General features: G+C 43.9%; 1 protein-coding gene across 2 annotated transcripts in view; it reads right to left on the bottom strand.

Annotated features, from left to right (window-relative positions):
• SNTB1 (syntrophin beta 1) overlaps positions 1-25,524 on the bottom strand; it is a 229,604-nt gene that overhangs the window by 19,353 nt on the left and 184,727 nt on the right. For both annotated transcript variants that reach the window (XM_028090869.2, XM_028090870.2), the window contains one exon: positions 11,750-11,889. In XM_028090869.2, coding sequence (XP_027946670.2) covers positions 11,750-11,889 — 140 coding nt within the window. The remainder of the gene's footprint in view (positions 1-11,749; positions 11,890-25,524) is intronic.

The raw sequence follows: 25,524 nt of genomic DNA, 5'->3' as shown, positions 1-25,524 counted from the left end.
TATTCAGAAAAAACGTATTGACAGTTTCCTTTAATATTCATTTGGAGTTAAAAGGAAAAAGTGTTGGGTACCAAGCTTATCAGTTAGAGGAGTCCTTTGTTAAGTGGCCAGAGCCATGAAGAGTCAGCTGAATCAGGAATGGAAGCAGAGCTATGGTCTCAGACCTGTGCTGTTGAGCACTTTAATGAGTGACTTGTCTGAAGTTGTAGAGGACACGGACGTGAAATGAGCAGATGACCCAAAGCTGGTAAGAAGAAGAAATACAGAATCAAGACATAAGATTACGGTGGCTCAGTCAGTTAAGCGTCTGCCTTCAGACCAGGTCATGCTCCCAGGGTCCTGGGATTGAGACCCACATCGGGCTCCCTACTCAGCAGGGAAGTCTGCCTCTAGCTCTCTGTCTGCCTCTCCCCCCGCTCACGCTCTCTCTCTCTAATAAATACAATCTTAAAAAAAAATAAAAAATAATAAAATATGAGTTCAATTTTGCAAAGGAAAGTACACACACACACACACACACACACACACACACACACCCTGACCTGTTCTGAAATGCTACGAAACATGGGGCAGTGAAAAGGCCCCTTTGTGGGCTCTTCATTTGCAGACCATATTTGGGAACACATCACCATAGCTGGATTCTGGATACTAAGTAGCAGGTGAATGTCAGCTGGACATTAAGATTTTTAAAAAGTTATCATGTGCACATTTAGAAAGGTTGGGCATCAGGAGAGAATGCATCTGCCAGAGTTTGTCCCGTTCTGCCAGGAACAGCCTTTTGACGTTCCTGCCAAGATTCTTCCCAAAGATCTTTTGTGATCTGCAGTCTCAAGGGGGACTCTGAAATAGCTATTATTTATGTTTCAATTATTTTACATTTTAAGCTATTTGTGTAGACTTAAAATTATGACCATCTGTCTCTTATCTGTGGCAGGACTAAGTGACAGCAACCAAGAGAATGCTGTCTCCCAAGAGAAGATATCTTTCTTACCCAGTGGGAAGAAAATACTAGCACCCTGGGACGGGCTTTCAAGCTGCAATTCACACCCAGTTTCTAAGTTTTATATGAAACTGCGTGAGAAGACCAAGGACATGCTTTGGTCCCTGGTTATAGAATTCAAACGCACATTCCCATGGTTGGAAGCAAAGCCACAAACTCTGGCAAGACTCTACATTTCCTATTATCTGGGTGTTTGAGTAAGTGAACCACTGAAAGGCCCCATATAACCTGAGTGGGGCAGAAGAACGAAGCCTTGGATGTGGGGGGACAGAGCAGAGTCACATAGCCCAACTGAGCTCTCTGCTGACTGGGTGACCTTGGCAAGTTTCTAAATCCTCCATGCCTCAGATTCCTGAAAAGCAAACTGGGGAGAGCTGTGTGCCTACCTCATTGTGTTGTTGCTAAGGATGAAGTGAGTTATGTGAATACTGCATGGAACAGCACCTGGAACAGAATATATAGGATGAGCAACTGTTATCATTAGTTCGATCAGGGCAGGACTTTTTATTTGATTGTTCCCTGTTGTATGTGTACAACCTAGAACAATTCCAGGCCCGTGGAAGCACTCAGTAAATATTTGTGAAATGAATGACTGCATGAATAGCCAGAATACAAGGAGGACTCTTTTCCAAGAAGTTTGTGATGAATGACTTGCTATGATATACTACGACTTCTCTCCCACCCTGGGTCTTCCATCCACATGAAACAGTAGCTAATGCTAGATCCAAAAACTTGGGTTTACATCCACTAAATGCTCATTTCCCGGCGAAAAGTGATCTGGAAAGGTAATGGGGATGAGATGTTCTATGGGATTAGTCTAACATCCATTTCCTGTTTCTTCCTTCAAATCCATCTTTAGCAACTAGTGTTTTCAGTAGTGACTTGGTCGTTTAGGGAGTCAGAGTTACCTTCTTTTTTGGTCTGGGAGTAGAAGGTGACCATTTTGTCAAAAAAGTGAGTCCTTAAGATTTCACGTTCATGGTCAGCATGGATCCAGGCTACCTACATTTAAAGAATTGTCTATAAATGGGTCCCTCAACCAGATAAAAAGAAAAGGTGAAATGTTTTCAAATTACCTCTACTGTCCAAAGTGGCTCTCAAGGTGGACTCCACAAGGCTCAGTGTGGCTATGGGATAAGCCCACTTGCAGGTCAAATTCTTTGTCTGAGACGTGGGCGAACTTGGCAGTAAGAAATCCCCTCATTCCCTCAGGAGGCCAGGCAAAATGTATCTCTACCAATAACCAAGGTACTAGACTGCCCACAGTTTCCGCATCCTCAGATATGCCCCTCTGCCTGACTGGTTTTGAGAAAAACATAAAACAAAAAACCTGTCTCACAAAGGATGCTCATGTACTAATTTAATTCTGGATAGGTGTTAGAGAATGTTGCATAAAATGTTCCATACAAAAACATTATTATTAATATCCTTAATTAAAACAAAAACAGTTGCAGCACACAGATTCTGCCAAATTAGTAAAATTACACATTAGGTAACTGGGTTGCTAAGCAATATTACATTCTCATTTTACTTAATTGCTGTAATGAGCATCCCCCAGCAGATGCCGCAGTGCAAGCCACACACACACACACACACACACACACACACACACACACACACAAGAAAGGAAAACAACTGGAACTGGTCAGACCCTTTAAATGGTTCAGGTGCTCTTGAACACTGGTCACCCTCATGGGGCCCAACAGCCAACAGGGTGTCTAGGCAGGTGAGGGGTCGGTCACTAACAAGCCCACTATACCAAGAAAAGGGGCCACACTCCAGCTTGTCAACTACAGGTAGAAAGGAAATTATAGTGAGAGATAATAATGAGCTCTTCGGGTCACCCACGGATTTCATTCACCCACACCCCCCCACACTTGCCATGTCTAGAGATGACCAAGGCTTACCATCCGATGGATATTCTCACATCATGACAGTCCAATGTACTGGAAAGTTTTCCTTTTAAGTTAATAGTGTTTTTATCATTTAGCGATCTTAGAACTTTTTTTTTTAAAGATTTTATTTATTTATTCGACAGAGAGAGAGAGAGAGAGAGCGCACAAGCAGGGGGAGCAGCAGAGGGAGAGGGAGAAGCAGGCTCCCCACCAAGCAAGGAGTCCGATGCGGGACTCGATCCCAGGACCCTGGGATCATGACCTGAGCCGAAGGCAGATGCTTAACCAACGGAGCCATGTAGGCGTCCCACAATCTTAGAACTTTAAGTTTTTAAATATATTCTTTGAGTTTTCCGGTTATCTCTTCCATATTCCCTTATCCCACCCATATTTTACTTAGTTCAACATCTATCACCATGAGTATAGAATATGTATTATAAAAAGATCTTCAAGATGGGGCGCCTGGGTGGCTCAGTGTCTGCCTTCGGCTCAGGCTCAGGTCATGATCCCAGGGTCCTGGGATCGAGTCCCGCATCGGGCTCCCTGCTCGGCGGGGAGCCTGCTTCTCCCTCTGCTTCTCCTGCTCCCCCTGCTTGTGCTCTCTCGCTCTCTCTGTCAAATAAATAAATAGAATCTTTAAAAGAAAAAATCTTCAAGAACTTCTCCATGGAAGGTAATGACGATTAAAATCTGTACTCTTTTACTAGGAAAACGAAACCATGAGCAAATAACCTGAACAATTATCTTTTATAACACTTGGCTTTTAGCGTTCATATTTTGCACTTTTTTAAAGTCCCCCTACCCTCAGCACTTGGTACAATGCTGGCCCCTCACAGGGGACTGTTAAACATTTCCTAAATTGAACTGGACATCCCTGCTCCAAGGAAGAAGCCACCAATAGGCCTGCAGTGTTGTTACAAGTATCATTCAGAGCTAGCTTTCTGGGGGGAGCTGAGGGCTTCCAGTCTCCCCACTTCCCTCTCCCTACAAACAACTCTTCCCTAGCCCAGTCCTTATACCTCAACGACTTTAAGACACTATACGAGTCCCTGACAAATGCGGTATTACCTGTGGGATCAAATCTGTCTAATTACTTATTAGTCATTCATACATTAATTTCACTCATTTTCCCGATCTCAACAATTGCTAACATTTATCAATCACTGACTGGGTCTCAGTTATAGGCTAAACATTTACATGTACTGTCTCCATCGGTCCTATTAATAACTGTATGAAGCAGAAGAAATGATTGCCCTTAATAAAGATGAGGAGACTTGGGTTCAGAGAAACTTATGTTTTGCCCAAGATTACACCGCAAGTCGAGGTCTCAGGATCCAACTCCTGGGCTGACTCCCAAGTCCGCAGACATCCTCCGGTGTGAGCTGAGGGGCTGCAGGGGGAGGACAAGGGGCCAGCAGTCGGTGTGAGCACTGGGATGGCCGTGCCGAACGGGACGGATGGGTGTGAGGGCAGACTCCGCACCGCTCAGTCCGACAGAGGGTGGGTCCACGGGCCTGCAGATCCTCTCGTGCTGCCCTAGGGAGTACCCGTGGCACATGCTCACACTCCCTAACAGCAAGGAGGTCTCCGAGGCTTAGCGTGAAAACCACAGGCTGACTGTAATTCACTGTCTGACACACGCAATTGGCCAAACCTCCCCAGTGGAAAGCATTCCTAAACTTTCCGAGGCTGGCCTGAGGGAGCAACTACATTTAGCACTCGGAAACAGGTTAGTTCCTTAGGTTTAATCGAAATGCCAGCGTCTTTGGCTCCCCTGTGGAGTCAAAAGAGCCAAGGGCACATTCCTCAGTTCCTGGTCTCCAGCGACCCCAAGCCTTCTCCCGGGGCCCACAGGCGGAGGAACTGGGCTCAGAGAAGCATCCCTCCGTTTGCAAGCTCTGTGCGTCCCGGTCTTTCGCCGACCACCGGGACTGGGCATGCAGAATTTCGGGGTTACATCTCCTCTAGAATTTCAGAAAGACTGCGACCGTAATCCTCACTCTCTGTAGGCCTGTCTCACTCACCAATTATAACGACGATGACAAAAAAAAACAACACACTTCCTCCATATAGGCAAGAGTGACCTTTTTTTTTTTTTTTTAAATGTTCAGCAACATCAAATAAGCTTTGGCTAAGCAGGAAAAAAAGAGTTTTCCCAAGAACTCCTAAAAACTGAGGGATGAGAACACCTAAAAGTACGTGTTTGAAAACTTCCCAAGCGCACCGCTATAAATAATTGCACCACTGAGGCACAAAGGCACCATCCATGTTTCTCAGTGGCAGAGGCCAAGGCCCAGAAACTTCTCCGCGTGGGGGTTCGACACCAAGAACATGTTTCGAGCAGCTGGTGCCACTGCTGTGAAACACAATCAAATGTTCATCTTCCAGAAAAATATAAAGTAGATGTGCCTGGGACTACCAAACAAACAAACAAAAATACCCGAAACAAATCAACTCTGAACTGTCTGACGGAGTAACTTAATTTTCAAAGAACCCTGTCTCCCACTAACTCTGGCCCTACCAGTTCTTGCACAAGACAAAAGACAGTCTCTGACATTCTGAACGATGCTGCCCAGCCCTGCTAAGGTGAAGGGAAGGGAGCTGGCCGTTGCCCAGACCTGCTGTGTGCCAGTCGGGATGCTAAGTAAGGCTGTCCTTCTGTCACGGTCGCGGATCAAATCCGGCCCCACTGTCACCCCGTTGGTTCAGAGGTTGAGGCCCTACCCCTCAATGCGTCTGTATTTAGAGATAGGGCCAACAAGGTGGTCATGAAGGTTAAATGCGGTCATGTAAGGATGGGGCCCAGCTCCAGGGCTCATCGTCCCCACACACACGCAAAGAAGAAGTCATATAAGCACACGGCAAGATGGCAGCCACCTAGAACCCAAGAAGCCAATCACCCTGGAACTGTGCTCTTAGACTCATCAGCCTCCGGAATTGTGAAAACAGAATTACCTGTTGCTTCAGCTATCCTGAGCTGACTGACACAGTCGTCCTTCTGTCATTTTCATAATCACTCCACAGTAGACATTCTGATCCGAGTTTTCAGGTGAGGAAACAGGTTCTGAGAGGTGACATGATTTGCTCAAGGTCACACGGCCTGTAAACTATGAGGCTTGACTGGGCAAACCTGGGATGTGAACCCCGGGCTGTCGAATCCAATACTATGATCTTTCTTTTCCACCAGCAAATTCAGTTGTTGTTTTTATTTTTTAAGGAGATGGTTTTTCAGGCTTTCTCTTCACTTATTTATTTTTATTTTTATTTGTTTTGCTGACAGGCTGAGCTTTAAAAGATTTCTCCCAAGGTGCTCCAATGATAACCTGTGGGTTTCAGTTGCTCACAAGTTTTCAGTGTGATGAAGTTGTTTTTCAAATGTGGCCAATGTACTATTAAACCCCCAAACAGAGAAAGGTTAAAAAATAAGAGTAAAAATAACTAAATTTATTTAGCATTTACCATGCATCAAGCACTACCCTACACATTTTACGTTATCTAACATAACCTTATAACCACCTTATCAGGTACCAATATTATGCCCATTACAGATGAGGGACACGAGGCAGTAAGAGATTACAAAATTTACCTAAGTTTCCGAAGCTGGTAAGTAGCTGGGATTTGGAGCCATGCTGTAAGTTTCCAGAATCTATGCCCCGGAGCATCCATGCAATGGAAACGCTATGCAGGCAGTAAAATAAAGCTAAGGTAGAGTACAAAATATCAGTGGAAGATTCCTATAGGGTCATGTTAAGTGAAAAAGCAGGGCAGGCAAACAGCACATATTTGGGAGCTTCTGATGACTCCACGACCACTGGATCCAGCATAGCCTTTGAACGAATTCATCGGCGGTCACCACCACATGAGGCAAAACAGTGCTTCTGAAGAACTGCAGGGAAGGAAGATCCAAGTCCCTGCTGTGATGTTTCCCTCTGATGGTGAACCCTGGCAGCAGAGCAGAGTTCCGAACCAGAGGTTCTCAAACTGTGGCCTCAATCAGAAACACCCGGAGAGCTTATAAACTCAGACCGAGGCGGGGCCCCACCTCCGGCGCCTGATTCCACTGGTCTAGAAGCGGCGGTGGGGGGGGGATCTGCACGTCTAACAAATTCCCAGGTGGTGCTCGTGCCCGTTCTGAGAACTCCTGGTCGAAGCCATGGGTAGAAACTCTAGGTCTCTGATGGCACCCACAGCCCTGTCCTCACTCTGTCATGGAATCTGGGTGGCTGCCTATTGTATGATTAAGTTGTCAGGAGAGCGAAGGAAAGATCTGTATGCTCTACTCAGCCACCAAGAGCCACTAAAACTCCAGGGAATAAGAACGTGCTCTTTCGGGAGGCTGCAGAGAGCAGAGGTTAAAAAAGGTGAGCTCTGCCTTCAGCTCCAGTCATGGTCCTGGGGTCCTGGGATGGAGCCCTGAGTCAGGCTGCCTGCTCAGCGGGGAACAATCTTCTCCCTCTGCCCCTGCCCCTGCTCCTGCTCTTTCACTCTCTTTCTGTGTCAAATAAATAAATAACATCTTTAAAAAAAAAAAAAAAAAGATATGCTCAGAATAAAACCTACACCTCACAGGGTTGTAAGGGTTAAATGCGGTCACCCTGAGGACAACATTTGCCTGATGCTTGTGGAGAACACATACTCCTGATTCCGGGAACCTGGCCTACTAAGCCAGAATCTCCAGGGCAGGGTCCTGAGGACCCACCTCTTTAGTAAACAGCCAGGTGATTCTTAAATTGGGCAAGTTTTGCAAAATCGAATAGAATCTAAGTAAAGCACCAGGCCTTGATCTAGGCGCCCTCCACGAAGGTCAGCCACTGATTGATTAGCACCCGGGCCTATCTGCAAATAGTACCACCATGGCCTTCTTGATAATGTTACTCAGCATGATTAATTTGTAGACACCCTATAATAACATTTTACAAGATGTGGCTCTATATCTGTAAATAAAAACTAAGTGAACTGTACATTTAAAAGATTTGTGTGCATTACTATTTATAAATCACACTTTTTAAAAAGGATTTTATTTTAGAGAGAGAGAGTGCATAAGCAGGGAGAAGAGCAGAGCGGGAGGGAGAGGGAGATAATCTCCAGCAGACTCTGCACTGAGCTCAGAGCCTGACAAGGTGCTTGATGAGGGGCTCAACTTGGGGCTTGATCCCACAACCCTGAGATCATGACCTGAGCCGCAACCGAAGTTGGATGCTTAACCCTCTAAGCCACCCAGCTGCCCCTATAAATGCTACTTTAACAAAAGGTTTTAAAAAGATTTTAAAGAGTCATGAGTCCCCTTCTTTAGAAAAATGCGCTCAGGGGCACCTGGGTGGCTCAGTCAGTTGTCTGCCTTTGGCTCAGTTCATGATCCTGGGTCCTGCGATGGAGCCCCACATCGGGCTCCTTGCTCAGTGGGGAGCCTGCTTCTCCCTCTGCCTCTCTCTCTCCCTCTGTCAAATGAATAAAATCTTAAAAAAAAAAAAAAGAAAAATGCACTCAAAGACAAATCATGCTACTAGATAGGCCATGAGCCTAAGTGCTCATATATGCAGGACACGCTGCCATATGTGACCGTATGGAACACAGGGCAAGTAAATGAGTCACTTGATGAACTTAAATATGTGACTAGGAAGCAGCCAGTGGACGACTGGGGTAACTTGGGTAATGGAAGGATCCAGAGTTTCCCTTTGACTCCTACCACCTCTGGCAGTGAGTTCTCTGCGGGAAGCGAACAGCTTCAGCCCAGCCTCCCATCTCAAACAGCCAGCTTTGTACGCAAGGAGAGAATGAGTTTCTGCCTTCAGTTGCAGGGAGCCCAGCTCCATAGCCTGGAGCCACACAAGGACTGCGGCTCCCCCGTGTGATTGCGGGATTCCGGCGAAGGGACCGGTCGTTTCCTCGCTTTTTGTTTGCTTTCCAAAAGCCTTTCTCTAAGCGCATCTACCGGGTGGTGGAAGGAAGATGACCATGCTGCACAAGACAGCAGATCTGCACTAGGCTTTGGAGCGAAAGCAGCATTTCACCGCCGCGTCTAACGGCGGACGACTCTGGAAGGGGGTTGGCGGAGCGACAGCCCGGGAGGGGGAGGCGGGGCGATCAGCCCGGGAAGGGGAGGCGGGGCGGTCAGGCCGGGAAGGGGAGGCGGAGCGGTCAGCCCTGGATGGGGAGGCGGGGCTATCAGTCCGGCAAGGGGAGTTGGGGCGATCGGCCCGGGAAGGGGAGGCGGGGCAATCAGCCCAGAAATGGGAGGCGGGGCGATCAGCCCGGGACGGGGAGGCACTCTTCTGGCGGGAGGAAAACGAAGACGGAAACTTCAGGTCCTGTATTTCCAAGCTGCTTCTCAGGAGCAGGCGGCAAGTTAGCTAGTAGCTCGAGGGCACGAAGTAAGAACGAAGAGCCGGGGCTGCCCTAACGCCGCGGACAGCCTCTGCCTCCCCGGCTAGCGGCTGGATATCAGGGGCATGGTTAGGAGCTTCAGCGTACCACTTCTCGTAGGGCTCTCTCTCTCTCTCTCACACACACACACACACACACACACACACAGCACGTTTTGATTTTGCAGTTCAGTGGTGAGGCTGGGTGATTTGGGAAAGAGGCAGTAAACTGGGAGGTCAGGTATCACCACTGCATCTCCTCTAGGTGTAGACGGTAGGCGCCGAATTCTTAGGATGCATCTTGTTCGAAATGAGCACAGTTCGCACTGAAAGGGTTTCCATTATTTATTTCCATAGCGGACGCTGGCTCGTGGCTTCGGGCTACTCGTGTGCTTTGCTCACAGCCCAGACCTGGCACGCCTGTGGCTCCTGAGCCTTTCACAGTTACTGTTGGTGCCCCACCCAAGCCTACTCAGATGCCATTTGCTGCGCCTGTGCACCCTTCCCCCGGCGCCACTGAAGCCACTGACGGCCTGATGTGTAGACGGCCACAAGAGCCTGCAAGACGACCTCCCGTCAGGCAGCCTGAGCTCTGGACACACTGCCATTGGAGCGTGTCAGTCCAGTCACTTGCCCGAATCAGGACAAATTCGGAGCTAGTCATTTATGCTCTAGGGTGGTGCTGTCCTACAGAACTTTCGGTGATGATGGACATGTTCTAAGATCTGTGCTGTCCAACATAGTAGCCACTACTCACAACTACTGAGTATCTGAAATGTGGCTAGTGTAGACGGAGGCGCTGAGTTTTTTAAAATCCTGAATGCATGCATGCATGAATAAAGAGGCAGCCTCAATGTCAGAATGCTCAGAAACTCCAAGTAGGCTATGCATGAGGGTTTTATTTTCAGGTTGCCTGAGAGTTACCTAGAAACTTTACCTTACATAGACTTTTCTTCCCGAAAATCAGTCTAAGAGGAATGAGTCCAATTTCTCTTCTTAGTACCCTGGAAGACCGTGACTATGGTCTAATCCTTCTTTGGTTCCAGTTGTGAGAATGTCTCAGAATGTGCACGTCAGTGCCCGTGGGTGAGGGCTGTGGAACGTGATGGAGGTTGGGATGAATTTGAATGGACCCCAAGACACAGCCTGAAGCTCCACAGGAACATTTTAGGATGTTTGGATTCTGATTATTGAGATTTTATTACAAACATCAGTAGTGCTTTCATAGCTATCTTGCCAAAGATTTTAAGGCTTAGGATACTCAAAAATTAAATTACTGTTTTGTTATTTTATTTGTATCTAAGTGATCTAGGTGTGGTCCCTGACCCTGAAGGCCTCCTCCTCTATTCACCTCTGGGGCCAATAATCACTTCCTCAGGTCACCCTTGCTGTTCTCCATAATCACCATACATGGACGTAAGAGGGCTTTGAAAGGAGTTTCAGCTCCACACACCATTACCATTTTAATCTCGTGTCTCCTCTTGTTCTGCTCCTGAGTCTCATTCTCTTCCCTGCACCCAAGCCTTGACTATAACCTATTTGACACCTCAGTCCCTTCAGAATGGAGAACCTATCTTGTTTCTATCTATCTCTTGCTCGGGACAGAAGCCCCAAAACCTCAGTCCTCTATGCTTTCTGTCTGTTGGACCAAACTCCTTCCAGAGTTTGTCCCACACTGGTCAGTAATTCATTCGCAGACATTTTAGGGACCCATACCGTCAAGCACGATGCCAGGGAGGCCATAAACATTACGTTAGTATGCCTATCTTCTAGGTAAGGAAGAGGTACAGGAGTAATGAAAACTGTGTCCATAATCATAAAGCACATACAGAAAGAGATGGCAACAGGAGCCAAGTCTGGGAGCTGTCAACTACTTGGATCAAGACTCAGGTTTGATGCGCTTTTGTGCTCAGAATAAAGACCTTCAAAAAGAGGATAAGGACATGATGCATTAAGATAATATGTCACATGAACAATAAACATGCACTGAAGGTCCTAAGAAACAGACCCTGGCAGCCCCATTTCCACAGGAAGCACCAACAACCGAGGAAGAACTTGCTATGGGGTCTCGTGCCGAGCAAACTGTAAAAAGCACAGTACCAGCACATTCCCATACGACAATCCCTGTGCTACAAGTGAAGGCCCTTGCTTGAGGATTCTACCGGAATTTCAAGACTGTAAATGCATGGACATAGTTCCTCTCAAAGGAACTGGGGTGGAGACCCGGGAAGGTGACGGGGCACGGACCATCTCCCAGATGTCACTGTTCCTTCACGACTAAGAAGCAGTTTGTTCTTTGTGTCCGTGTTGCCCATGCCGGGCCGTCAATGATAATTCACCTATCTGGATAGAAATGTGTGGCTATATTCTGGGGGAGCTCTCAGTTCCTGACGCAAAAGGAAGCAGGAATATAATGTGCTGAGATACTTGTAATTGACCAGAACAGTCTCAAACTGCAACTGCATCAGACTCAAACACAAGGCCAAGGCTACCTGGTGGCAAGAAGAGGGTACGTGTGAACTGGGCTGAACCAGGCTTCCTTCCTCCGCGGCATGCTGTCATAGATTAAAAGGTCCTTCTCGGTCAGTACGACCAGTGCCGGCTTCCACTGCTTCTCGCTCTCCCCGGGCACCTGGAACAGAAAGCAGGGTGCTGTCAAGTCACAGCCTGAAGGAGGAGAGACGAGAGGAGTAGCTGGCTTCCCCTCCCAGTCAGAAGACCCAACCATAAGAGCCTTGGGTTCAGGTCGTGAAATCAAAATGAGAAGAAACCATTCATGGTCGCAGGATTCTTGATTCTGGAAAATATGTTTTCTCAAGGGCCCTGGTGCAGATCATCAGTACAGCCAAGAAGGAGCCCAGCTGCCAGACATCTGTCACTGCTTCTCACCTGCCAGTCAGCACTGAAATCACTATTTCAGAGTGGAATGCAGATGCCTGGGGAAATAAGCACTCCCAGATGGTTCTCTGGTAGAGTACATTGTTTTTATCAGGAAATGGTAAGGTTTGAAAGCTTTTGAAGAAATATCCAAAGGCTCTGAAAATGTATTATGGAGGCAAATGTCTGTCTGGAGAGGTAGGAGACTGATATCAGAGCCCTTCATCTGGACTGTTTCTGTGACTCAGGCACCATCTTAAAATTCTCTTAGTGCCACTCAGCACAGAAAATTCCTTAACTCTGGGAGTGAAATGACCTGGCAGGGATATTAGAGGATTCAAACGTCAAGTTGGATGTTTGGAGCAGGTGACCCTTAATGTCCCTTCCAATCCTGGGAGTCAGGTAGCTCAGGTCTTATCTCATGAGCCACCTCCCGCCCCCCTCCCCGCCTGGTGTTGATCATCCCAAACTGTACATGTTCTTCCATCTATGAAAATTCCCTCCTTCCAATGTGAACTCTGGGCCCTGAGATACATCTTTATGCTCAGTTTGAAAACACTGTGTTAGCCTTGTGACTCAAAGCATAGATCATATCCCAGAAGCATCAGCATCACATCCTAGACCTATTGAATCAAAATCTGCATTTTAGCAAGATCTTCATATGGCTCATTAAAGATTAAGAATCACTGCGCTAGATGAAGTCAAGGTCGTCTTTGACGCTGGCAATTCAGTGAAGGTTCAACCTTTTCATGACAAACCGCAATCCAAAATCTATTCAAAATTAGGCTAGGCAGTAAACTGAATAAATGATAAAGCTAATTTCTTCCCTTTCTATTCTTATCATTACTTTTCTTAAGTGCCACAGTGACATCTGTATTGAAATGGCTTTAAGACTGAATGATCAAAGCAGAGAAGATGTGCAGGATGGCGGAAGGGGTGAGGCTTATAGGTTACGCAGTTTTATGGGCTGCCTGAATCTGAGTCCCCCTCTCTCCATTATTTATTGCCCAGGTGACGTTGGGAGAGTTTTTATTCTCTGTCCTTCTATTTCCTCACCGATAAAGATAATATCGCACACAACAGTGGTTAAGAGTGTTGTCTCTGGAGCTGGAATGCCTGAACATAAATCATAGCTCTTCCCAATTTACTACCTGTGGGATCTCGGCCAAGTCAGCTCATCTCTTTGTGTCTCAGTTTCTGTACCGGTAAAATGGGGAAATAATAGTACCTATACCAGCAGACTGTGGTGAAGGTTGAGTTAAAATGTCTAAAATGCTTACCACAGTGCAGAATAAGCACCATATAGAACCTGTTAAGTAGTGTATACATCATAATGCTAGAGTGGAGATTAAATAAGATCGTACATGGGGGGTGCCTGGCTGGTTCAGTCAGGAGAGCATGTGACTCTTAATCTCAGGTGGTAAAGGCAAGCCCCAAGTTGGGCGAGGAGCCTACTTTAGATAAATAAATAAAGACTGTGTATACAGTGTGCTTAACATAATATCTGGCAGATGGTAAGAACCTCAGTGAACCATAGGGTGGGAAAATTGTAGCAGACTCACTGGTTTCTAAACTTGTCAAAAGGAATTCTTTGGAAATGGCAACAATATGACACTTTCTTTGGGAAAAAAAAATATAAGGAAACCAAGAATATCTTCAGTGCTAACAATTTCAACTCATTCTTTCCCCATCTATCCCACAGTTCTTCCAGGAAGAATCCATTACACAATGATCATGCACTCCTTCCAAAAAATCCAAATAAAAACTCCCCTTCGGGATGCCTGGGTGGCTCAGTCTAACCGACTGAGTGTCTGCCTTTAGCTCAGGTCATGATCCCAGGGTCCTGGGATCAAGCCCCACATGAGGCTCCCTGCTCAGCGGGGAGTCGGCCTCTCCCTTTCCCTCTGCTCCTCCCCCCTGCTTATGCTCTCTCTCTCATTCCCTCTCTCAAATAAATACAATCTTTAAAAAAAAAAAAACCCTCCCTTTCTAGAAAGAAGAAACCACTGTAAAGCTATTTATACTAGAATGTGAATAACTACCTGACTTATTTCTTCCATTATGCATTTGATACACATTAAAAAAAAAACCTAGTTTTAGGGGCGGAGCAAGATGGGGGAGGAGTAGGAGACCTGGATTTCATCTGGTCCCAGGAATGCAGCTGGATAGGGATCAAACCATTCTGAACACCTACGAACTCAACAGGAGATCGAAGAAAAGAATAGCAACAACTCTCTGAACAGAGAAGCGACCACTTACTGGAAGGTAGGACGTGCGGAGAAGTGAACCCGAGGCGATATTCGGGAGGATAGACGGCGGGGGAGGGGCCTCCGTCGGCCGCTTCTGGCAAGTGCTAGAGCCGCGGAGCACAAAATCGGACCTTTGAGAAGTCGGCTGCGCTGAGGGACGTCGCTCCAGTGGCTAAGCGGGGGGTGGAACCCTCGCGGGACAGTGTGGTCTCAGGACCCTCGGGGTCACAGAAAGACCAGGGGAGCCTGAGTGCAGCAGAGCTCCCAGGTGTCGGAGCGGGGAAGCCGGCTGCAGAGACGGAGCCGAGGCGCGGGCTCTCAGCTCGGGGTGGCCATAAACTGTGATCCGCGGCCCAGTCGGGCCACTGCTCCTGCAGCAGGGACCCAACAAGCGGCAGAGCCGGGGAGACTCCCCTCCCTCCCCCGGGAGGAGCGGCGTGGGAGCGCACCACAGGGATCTGCTGGGTTTGGAGACTCCACACGGGGTCGGGTGCCAGAGACGGCAACGCTCGGTCACAGGCCGGGTGAGCACGGAGTGCGGCCGGAGTCCGGGGAGACGGGAGTGACTGCTTTTCTCTGGGGGCGCACTGAGGAGCGGGGCCCCGAATTCTTGGCTCCTCCAGAGGAGACTGGGAGGCCGCCATTTTCACTCTCGTCCTCCAAAGCTGTACGGAAAGCTTGCGGGGAACAAAAGCTCCCGAGAGCAAACCCGAGCAGATTACTTAGCCTGGACCGACAAGGGCGGGGCAATTCCGCCTCCGGCAAAGACATCTGGAAACCACGGCAACAGGCCGCACCCCTAGAAGATCAGTAAGAACAGCCAGCCAAGACCAAGTTTACTGATCAATGAGAATGGCAGAACTCCAGCGCTAGGGGAATACTGCACATAGAATTCATGGCTTTTTTACCATGATTCTTTAGACTTTCAGAGTTATTTTTTTTTTTAATTTTTCTCCTTCTCTTTTTCAACCAACATCTTATCAATCCCTTTTTTAAAAAAACATTTTTATTTTTCATTTTTAGAGTCATATTCTATCCCTTCATGGTAGTTACCCTTATTTTTCACATATATATATATATAAGTTGTTCTCTCTTTAAAATTTTGAGATAGTTTCTTCTAACAGATCAAAATATAGCCTAAATCTCTAGTATATGGCTTTGTTCTAGTCTCCTGCCTGATCATATTCTTTCCCCTTTTTTTCTTTTTTTTTAATCCTCTTCTTTCTTTTTTCAAACAACTTTTTATCTTATCAATTCCTTTTATAAAATTTTTTATAATTTCCATCTTTACAGTCATATTCCATCCCTTCATCGTATCAACCCTTATTTTGTACATATATAAGTCTTTCTTTAAAATTTTGGGAGGCACTTTCATCTAACAGACCAAAATACATCCAAAATCTACTGTGTGGCACTGATCTATGCACCAGCCTGATCATATATGATCATATTCTGGTTTTTTTTTGTTTGTTCTGTTTTTCTTTTTTGCTCTTTCTTTTTTCTTTCTTTCCTTTTCTTTTCCCCTGATTTCAGGTCCTTTCTCATTTGTTTAGAGTATATTTTCTGGGGACGTTGTTACCCTGTTAGCATTTTGTTCTCTCATTCATCTATTCTCCTCTGGACAAAATGACAAGAAGGAAAAAATCACCTCAACGAAAAGAACAACAGGTGGTACTGTCTGCCAGGGACCTACTCAATACGGACATGAGTACGATGTTGGACCTAGAGTTCAGAATCATGATTTTATACATACTAGCTGGGCTTGAAAAAAGCATGTAAGTTATCAGAGAAACGCTTTCTGGAGAAATAAAAGAACGAAAATCTAACCAAGTCGAAATCAAAAAGGCTATTAATGAGGTGCAATCAAAAATGGGGGCACTAACTGCTAGGATAAAAGAGGCAGAAGAGAGAATCAATGATATAGAAGACCAAATGATGGAAAATAAAGATGCTGAGAAAAAGAGAGATAAACAACTACTGGATCATGAGGGCAGAATACAAGAGATAAGCGATACCATAAAAATTCGAGAGATAAGTGATACCATAGAATAATTGGGATCCCAGAAGAAGAAGAAAGAGAGAGAGGGGCAGAAGGTATATTGGAGCAAATTATAACAGAGAACTTCCCTAATGTGGAGAAGGAAACAGGCATCAAAATCCAGGAGGCACAGAGAACACCTCTCAAAATCAATAAAAATACGTCAACACCTCGGCATCTAATAGTAGAACTTACCAGTCTCAGAGACAAAGAGAAAATCCTGAAAGCAGCTCGGGAGAAGAGATCTGTAACCTACAATGGTAGAAATATTAGATTGGCAACAGACCTATCCACAGAGACCTGGCAGGCCAGAAAGGACTGGCATGATATATTCAGAGCACCAAACGAGAAAAATATGCAGCCAAGAATACTATATCCAGCTAGGCTGTCATTGAAAATAGAAGGAGAGATAAAAAAGCTTCCAGGACAAGCAAAAACTAAAGGAATCTGCAAACACAAAACCAGCCCTACAAGAAATATTGAAAGAAGCTCTCTAAGCAGAGAGCCTAAAAGCAGCATAGACCAGAAAGGAATACAGACAATACACAGTAACAGTCACCTTCAGGCACTACAATGGCACTAAATTCGTATCTTTCAGTAGTTACCCTGAATGTAAATGGGCTAAATGCCCCAATCAAAAGACACATGCTATCAGATTGGATTAAAAAACAAGATCCATCAATAATGCCGTCTGCAAGAGACTCATTTTAGACCCAAAGACACCCCCACATTGAAAGTGAAGGGGTGGAAAACCATTTACCATGCCAATGGACACCAAAAGAAAACTGGGGTGGCAATCCTTATATCAGACAAATTAGATTTTAAATCAAAGACTGTAATAAGAGATGAGGAAGGACACTATATCCTACTTAAAGGGTCTATCCAACAAGAAGATCTAACACGTGTAAATATCTATGCCCCTAACATGGGAACAGCCAATTATATAAGGCAATTAATAACAAAAGCAAAGAAACACATCGACAACAATACAATAAGAGTGGGGAACTTTAACATCCCCCTCACTGAAATGGACAGATCATCTAAGCAAAAGATCAACAAAGAAATAAAGACTTTAAATGACACACTGGACCAGATGGACTTCACAGACATATTCAGAACATTCCATCCCAAAGCAACAGAATACACATCCTTCTCTAGTGCCCATGGAACATTCTCCAGAATAGATCACATCCTAGGTCACAAATCAGGTCTCAACCGGTACCAAAGATTGGGATTATTCTCTGCATATTTTCAGACCACAATGCTTTGAAACTAGAACTCAATCACAAGAGGAAAGTCAGAAAGAACTCAAATACAGGGAGACTAAAGAGCATCCTACTAAAGAATGAATGGGTCAACCAGGAAATTAAAGAAGAATTTAAAAAATTCATGGAAACAAATGAAAATGAAAATACCACTGTTCAAAATCTTTGGGATTCAGCAAAGGCCATCCTAAGAGGAAAGTGTATAGCAATACAAGCCTTTCTCAAGAAACAAGAAAGGTCTCAAATACACAACCTAACCCTACACCTAAAGGAGCTAGAGAAAAAACAGCAAATAAGGCCTAAACCCAGCAGGAGAAAAGAAATAATAAAGATCAGAACAGAAATCCATGAAAGAGAAACCAAAAGAACAGTAGAGCAGATCAACGAACTAGGAGCTAGTTCTCTGAATGAATTAACAAGATTGATAAACCCCTGGCCAGATTTATCAAAAAGAAAAGAGAAATGACCCAAATCAACAAAATCATGAATGAAAGAGCAGAGATCACAACCAACACCAAATAAATACAAACAATTATAAGAACATATTATGAGCAACTATATGCCAGCAAATTAGATAACCTGGAAGAAATGGATGCATTCCTAGAGATGTACCAACTACCAAAACTGAACCAGGAAGAAACAGAAAACCTGAACAGACCTATAACCACTAAGGAAATTGAAGCAGTCATCAAAAATCTCCCAACAAACAGAAGCCCAAGGCCAGATGGCTTCCCAGGGGAATTCTACCAAACATTTCAAGAAGAATTAATACCTATTCTCCTGAAACTGTTCCAAAAAATAGAAATGGAAGGAAAACTTCCAAACTCATTTTATGAGGCCACCATTACCTTGATCGCCAAACCAGACAAAGACCCCATCAAAAAGGAGAATTACAGACCAATATCCTTGATGAACATGGATGCAAAAATTCTCACCAAAATACTAGCCAGTAGGATCCAACAGTATATTATTATTCACCATGACCAAGTGGGATTTATCTCTGGGCTGCAAGATTGGTTCAACATCCGCAAATCAATCAACGTCATACAATACATTAACAAAAGAAAGAACAAGAATCATATGATCCTCTCAATAGATGCAGAAAAAGCATTTGACAAAGTACAGCATCCTTTCTTGATCAAAACTCTTCAGAGTATAGGGATAAAGGGTACATACCTCAAGATCATAAAAGCCATCTATGAAGAACCTACAGCGAATATCATTCTCAATGGGGAAAAACTGAGAGCTTTCCCCCTAAGGTCAGGAACGCGGCAGGGATGTCCACTATCACCACTGGTATTCAACATAGTATTAGAAGTCCTAGCCACAGCAATCAGACAACAAAAAGAAATCAAAGGCATCCAAATCAGCAAAGAAGTCAAACTCTCACTGTTTGCAGATGATATGATACTTTATGTGGAAAACCCAAAAGACTCCACCCCAAAACTGCTAGAACTCATACAGGAATTCAGGAAGGTGGCAGGATATAAAATCAATGCACAGAAATTAGTGGCATTCCTATAGACCAACAACAAGACAGAAGAGAGAGAAATTAAGGAGTTGATCCCATTTACAACTGCTCTGAAAACCGTAAGATATCCTGGAATAAATCTAACCAAAGAGGCAAAGGATCTGTACTCAGAAAAGTATAAAATACTCATGAAAGAAATTGAGGAAGACACGAAGAAATGGAAAAACATTCCATGCTCATGGACTGGAAGAACAAATACTGTGAAGGTGTCAATGCCACCTAGAGCAATCTACACATTCAGTGCAATCCCCATCAAAATACCATCCACTTTTTTCAAAGAAATGGAACAAATAATCCTAAAATTTGTATGGAACCAGAAAAGACCCCGAATAGCCAGAGGAATGTTGAAAAGCAAAGCTGGTGGCATCACAATTCCGGACTTCCAGCTCTATTACAAAGCTGTCATCGTCAAGACAGTATGGTACTGGCATAAAAACAGACATATAGATCAATGGAATGGAATAGAGAGCCCAGAAATGGACCCTCAACTCTATGGTCAACTAATCTTCAACAAAGCAGCAAAGAATGTCCGATGGAAAAAGACAGTCTCTTCAACAAATGGTGTTGGGAAAATTGGACAGCCACATGCAGAAGAATGAAACTGGACCATTTCCTTGCACCACACACAAAAGTAGACTCAAAATGGTTGAAGGACCTAAATGTGAGACAGGAGTCCATCAAAATCCTAAAGTAGAACACAGGCAGCAACCTCTTTGACCTCAGCCGCAGCAACTTCTTCCTAGAAACAGCGCCAAAGGCAAGGGAAGCCAGGGCAAAAATGAACTATTGGGATTTCCTCAAGATAAAAAGCTTTTGCACAGCAAAAGATACAGTCAACAAAACCAAAAGACAGCCGACAGAATGGGAGAAGATATTTGCAAATGACATATCAGATAAAGGGCTAGTATCCAAAATCTATAAAGAACTTATCAAACTCAACACCCAAAGAACACATAATCCAATCAAGAAATGGGCAGAAGACATGAACAGACATCCAAATGGCCAACAGACACATGAAAAAGTGCTCAACATCGCTCGGCATCAGGGAAATCCAAATCAAAACCTCAATGAGATACCACCTCACACCAGTCAGGATGGCTAAAATTAACAAGGCAGGAAACGACAGATGTTGGCGGGGATGCAGAGAAAGGGGAACCCTCCTACACTGTTGGTGGGAATGCAAGCTGGTGCAACCGCTCTGGAAAACAGTATGGAGGTTCCTCAAAAAGTTGAAAATAGAGCTACCATACGACCCAGCAATTGCACTACTGGGTATTTACCACAAAGATACAAATGTAGGGATCCAAAGGGGTACGTACACCCCGACGTTTATAGCAGCAGTGTCCACAATAGCCAAACTGTGGAAAGAGACAAGATGTCCATTGACAGATGAATGGATAAAGAAGGTGTGGTATATATATACAATGGAATATTATGCAGCCATCAAAAGGAATGAGATCTTGCCATTTGCAATGACATGGATTGAACTGCAGGGTGTTATGCTGAGTGAAATAAGTCAATCAGAGAAAGATATGTATCATATGATCTCATGGATATGAGGAATTCTTAATCTCAGGAAACAAACTGAGGGTTGCTGGAGTGGGGGTGGGGTGGGGTGGGAGGGATGGGGTGGCTGGGTGATAGACATTGGGGAGGGTATGTGCTATGGTGAGCGCTGTGAATTGTGCAAGACTGTTGAATCACAGATCTGTACCTCTGAAACAAATAATGCAATATATGTTAAGAAAAAAAAAAGAAGCTAGCAGGAGGGGAAGAGCGAAGGGGGGTAAATCAGAGGGGGAGATGAACCATGAGAGACGATGGACTCTGAAAAACAAACTGAGGGTTCTAGAGGGGAGGGGCGTGGGGGGATGGGTTAGCCTGGTGATGGGTATTAAAGAGGGCACGTTCTGCGTGCAGCACTAGGTGTTATGCAGAAAGAATGAATCATGGAAAACTACATCACAAAAAAGAAACTGGTTATCCTTGAATTAAGGTATGGTATAATCACACAATGGCTTTTATGAAAACATATTACATATTATGATATGGTTTTAGAGACCTAAATATAGCCAGTGTAAAAAAATAATGCCAACACAGAGTGCTTATTTGTCTTCTTTTCTGAGGAAAGAAAATAGCTTCTATCCTAATTTGAAACTGAAATGAACACATATATGCTCATATATCACACACACACACACACACACACACACACACACACACACACACACACACACACAAGCTCATTGTTTCTATTAAAAATCTCAGGATTTTAGTTAATATTTTGTTTTCTTTTGAACAAAGCTTTCTTTCTGAAATGTAATTCAATTAAATATACCACTTACATGCACATAAGTGCACATAGACAATTCATGTCTTTCATTTGCTTTCAGCTTTCAGTGCTCTATTAAGAATTTTTAAATCATAAAATCATATATCATAGTACTTGAGTGTCTTGTGGGAGATTACCTTTCGGTGGATAAAAGGTTTGAATCCTAATCTAAGAAACAGAGTTGAGCTGTATCGATATGAAACACCTAATGCAAAGCCACATAATTAATAAATGAGTCTCTGAACTTTTTACTAAATCAAACTAAAATATTGTACATCAGTGATCCTATGTTGCTATGGCTCCCAGTGCATCTAAAAATGAGGATGTAAGATCATGTCCTCGGCTTTTCAGGAGAGTTATAATAAACACTGAGATGTGTCTTTCAAAAAAAAAAATCTAGTTTTAGCCTATTGCTTTTTCCAACAGAACAAGAGAATCTTTAAGATATCAAAATAAATTGTTACAGCAAGCAATGTACTAGACCCCACAAGGTAACCAAGCTATGGTCTCAAGGCATAGTGTTTGCGGGGTTTGGAATAAATTTTTTCCAGCCTCTACATTACACTTAGTAAATTACTTTTCCAGTTCAATAAATTGGACTGGAAAAGCTACAAATGATCCTCCCAAAGTGCCTATCTCACTTACCTAGTCAGATCTGATCCATTAAGTTTGACTGGGATCATGTAAATGTGAACACAACTAAGCATCATTCTTCAAAAACAATATTAAGTTGGCAAAATAAACCTTAACAGTGAATGCCAACAGTAAAATGCACACCTTTCTAATGGTGGAATCACCAACTCACTGACGTGTCAAATAGTATCGATAGGTATGAGTCATTCTAAAGCCCTTAGACATTTTGTGGTTTATTAAAGAGTCCTTTGTGGATTTGTTAATGGGGCTGTGAGAACACTCAGTGGGCATTTTCCACCGTTTCTGTGTGTAGAGGTTTCATTTTAATACTATGTGGACATCTGAAGCTAGAATCTGCCCATGAGGACAACTGACTTTCCAAGGAGAAAAATGTTATGCTGAAAACAGGTTTTTAATACCATTCTTTATGCCACGTGAGCGTACATTGTAAAGCCTTTCAAGAACACTTTTTTTTTTCAGGCTGGAGTATTTGTGTGGCTGTACAGTGACAACTTCCATTACAAGTCCTAATTTCCTGGCACCCAAAGACTCTCCAGCATGAATGCAACTGTTCTGCGATGTGTCTACATTTTATTAAAATGAGACTCCCAAAACAGATGTGACAACCTCCATCTCCATCCCAGCTTCCTGCCGTCAAATGTCATGGCAGTGTCTCAAGAACTGATCATGTCTCTCGGGGGTGCCTGGGTGGCTCAGTCGTTAAGCATCTGCCTTCGGCTCAGGTCATGATCCTGGGGTCCTGGGATCGAGCCCCACATTGGGATCCCTGGTCCACGGGAAGCCTGCTTCTCCCTCTGCCACTCCCCCCGCTTGTGGTCCCTCTCTCGCTGTGTCTCTCTGTCAAATAAATAAATAAAATCTTTATATATATATGTATATATATAAAGAACTGATCATGTTTCTCATGAAGAAGGTGAAGGAGAATACACAGGGAAACAGACACACAATTCTGAAATTACCCTGAAGCACAACTGGGATGAGCTGAATCCTCTCCCCTTCGTCACTTCCGCAGAGCATGAGAGAAAAGGTTTACAAAATGACAAGAAGAATTTGAGAGGGTGGAAAGAAGTCACTGGTAACAACGGAGGTAAGGAGAAATAAATGTAGGAGATCAACACATTGTATCTCTTAAACTTACAAAATGTTACATGTCAATTCTATTTCAATCAAAAACAAAAAAAAACAAAAAAAAACAAAAAACCTGAGCAAAGTAGAGTCATCAAATCCTCTATTTGAGACAGGGCTCGTAAGTCATCTACCTCAGCAGCTTTCAAACTTTTAGATTTCTTCGATCACTCTGATCAGATTAAATCACAGGTCAAAGAACAAAATGTAAAATAATTGCAAGACGCTCTGTATGGGGTTACAGCCTGGTTGAGATCTGAGACTTTATGCCTTTTTCTTACTGCCAGCCACATGCAAGCCACACCTCTGAATGAGGCTCCTGGCAACCACTGGGATACAGTTTGAAAGCTGCTGACCTTGTTTTCTCTAAAATACCTAGAATCTGCAGATTATTTTCAGAGACAGTTGTACCAAAACCTCTCAGTACCTTTTTTGTAGGTTATTTCCAAAAAAAGAATACTACTGCGGTTGTCTAGGCAAAGTTGTAATGATAAAATTAATTAATACACACAGAGGGCTTAGAAAAGTGTCTTGCATACAGTAAGCAAGCAAGCCTTTAAAAATAGTAGCTACTCTAATTCTGAAAGATATATGCACCCCTATGTTTATAGCAGCATTATTTACAAAAGCCAAGATATGGAAGCAATCTAAGTGTCCATTGCCAGATGAGTGGATAAAGAAGATATGGTGTTTGTGTGTCTAGATCTATACATAGATCTAGACACACACATATATATACCATTACATATACCACTATATATATACTCCATTATATATCTATCATTGTATGTACCATTATATATGTGTGTGTGTGTGTGTGTGTGTATAAATTCCATTATGTACAATGGAATATTACTCAGCCCTATAGAGAATAAGATCTTGCCATTTATGACAACATGGATGGACCTAAAGGGTATTAGGCAAAATGAAATAAGTCAGACGGAGAAAGTCAAATAACCTAAGATTTCACTTACATGTGGAATCTAAAATACAAAACAAACAATGTCAAAAGACAGAAACAGACTCAAATACAGAGAACAAACTGGTGGTTGTCAGGTGAGAGGGGGATGGGAGAATGAACGAAACAGGTAAAGGGGAGTAAGAGGCAAAAACTTACAGTTATAAATAAGTCATAGGGATGAAAGGTACAGCATTGGGAATATAGTCAATAATGTTGTAATAACTTTGTATGGTAACCGATAGTAACGACACTGACTGTAGTGACAATTTCGTAATGTACGTAATTGTCCAATCACCCTGTTACACATCTGAAACCAATACAGTATTGTATGTCAACTATACATTAATTTAAAAGAAAATGTTAGATATTCTTATCACCACATCAAAGTAGGAATAGTGTATATCAAACAAAAGATCTGAATGAACTTGGGTAAGAATTACTTGCCTCTCTGGGTCTAATGTCCTCCCTTGTCAAAGAATTGGGTAAGACAGGGGCACCTGGGTGGCACTGTCAGTTATGTGTCCGGCTCTTGGCTGCGTCAGTCCCATCTCTGTTTCCATTGTCACATGGGCTTTCTGTGTGTCTTCACGTGGCCTTCTCATCGAGACACCTGCCACCGGATTTAAAGCCCACCCAATTCCAGTATGAACTCAACTAATTACGTCAGCAAAGACCCTATTTCCAAACCAGGTCATATTCTGAGGTCCCGAGTGGACATGAATCGGGAAGAGGTGGGTAAAGCCAAGACATTAATCATAAGAAAATGGCAAGAACCCACTACATTTTCAGTTAGTTTTCCAGTTTTCTTTTTCTCTCTTTAAACATTTGCAGACACGGGGTATGTTTTTTGAAAGTTATCTTATTTACTGAGTATGCAGAAGGTCAGATGTTAATGTACTCTAACAGAAGCCTTTGATGGCTCTATTAAAAGTAATGCTTTGGTCCCCAGGATTTCATAATTAAGCCAACCCTAGGGCAGATGACACATATCCAGGTAAGTGCAGAGCCAGGGTTTTAAATCTTCTTTTGTCATACAGCATCATGGACAGAGGAGATAGAAGGCACATGAAGGTCTAGTCCCCATCGAGGCACAGAGCAGTTCCACCACATGAACGTGGCCTTTCAGTTGTTTTTCCTCATTTTGCTTACTGCTAATGAGGCAGCTCTTCAAAATGACTACATTCTAAGATACATTCCAGGAAGTGATTCCAAAGTCTCATCTTGCTTCTTAAAGA

Source organism: Eumetopias jubatus, unplaced genomic scaffold, assembly GCF_037043125.1.
Source record: "Eumetopias jubatus isolate StellerSeaLion01/CBP00866 unplaced genomic scaffold, mEumJub1_p1.0 scaffold_4, whole genome shotgun sequence".
Taxonomy (NCBI): Eukaryota; Metazoa; Chordata; class Mammalia; order Carnivora; family Otariidae; genus Eumetopias; species Eumetopias jubatus.
This window is presented reverse-complemented; position numbering and strand designations above follow the sequence as displayed.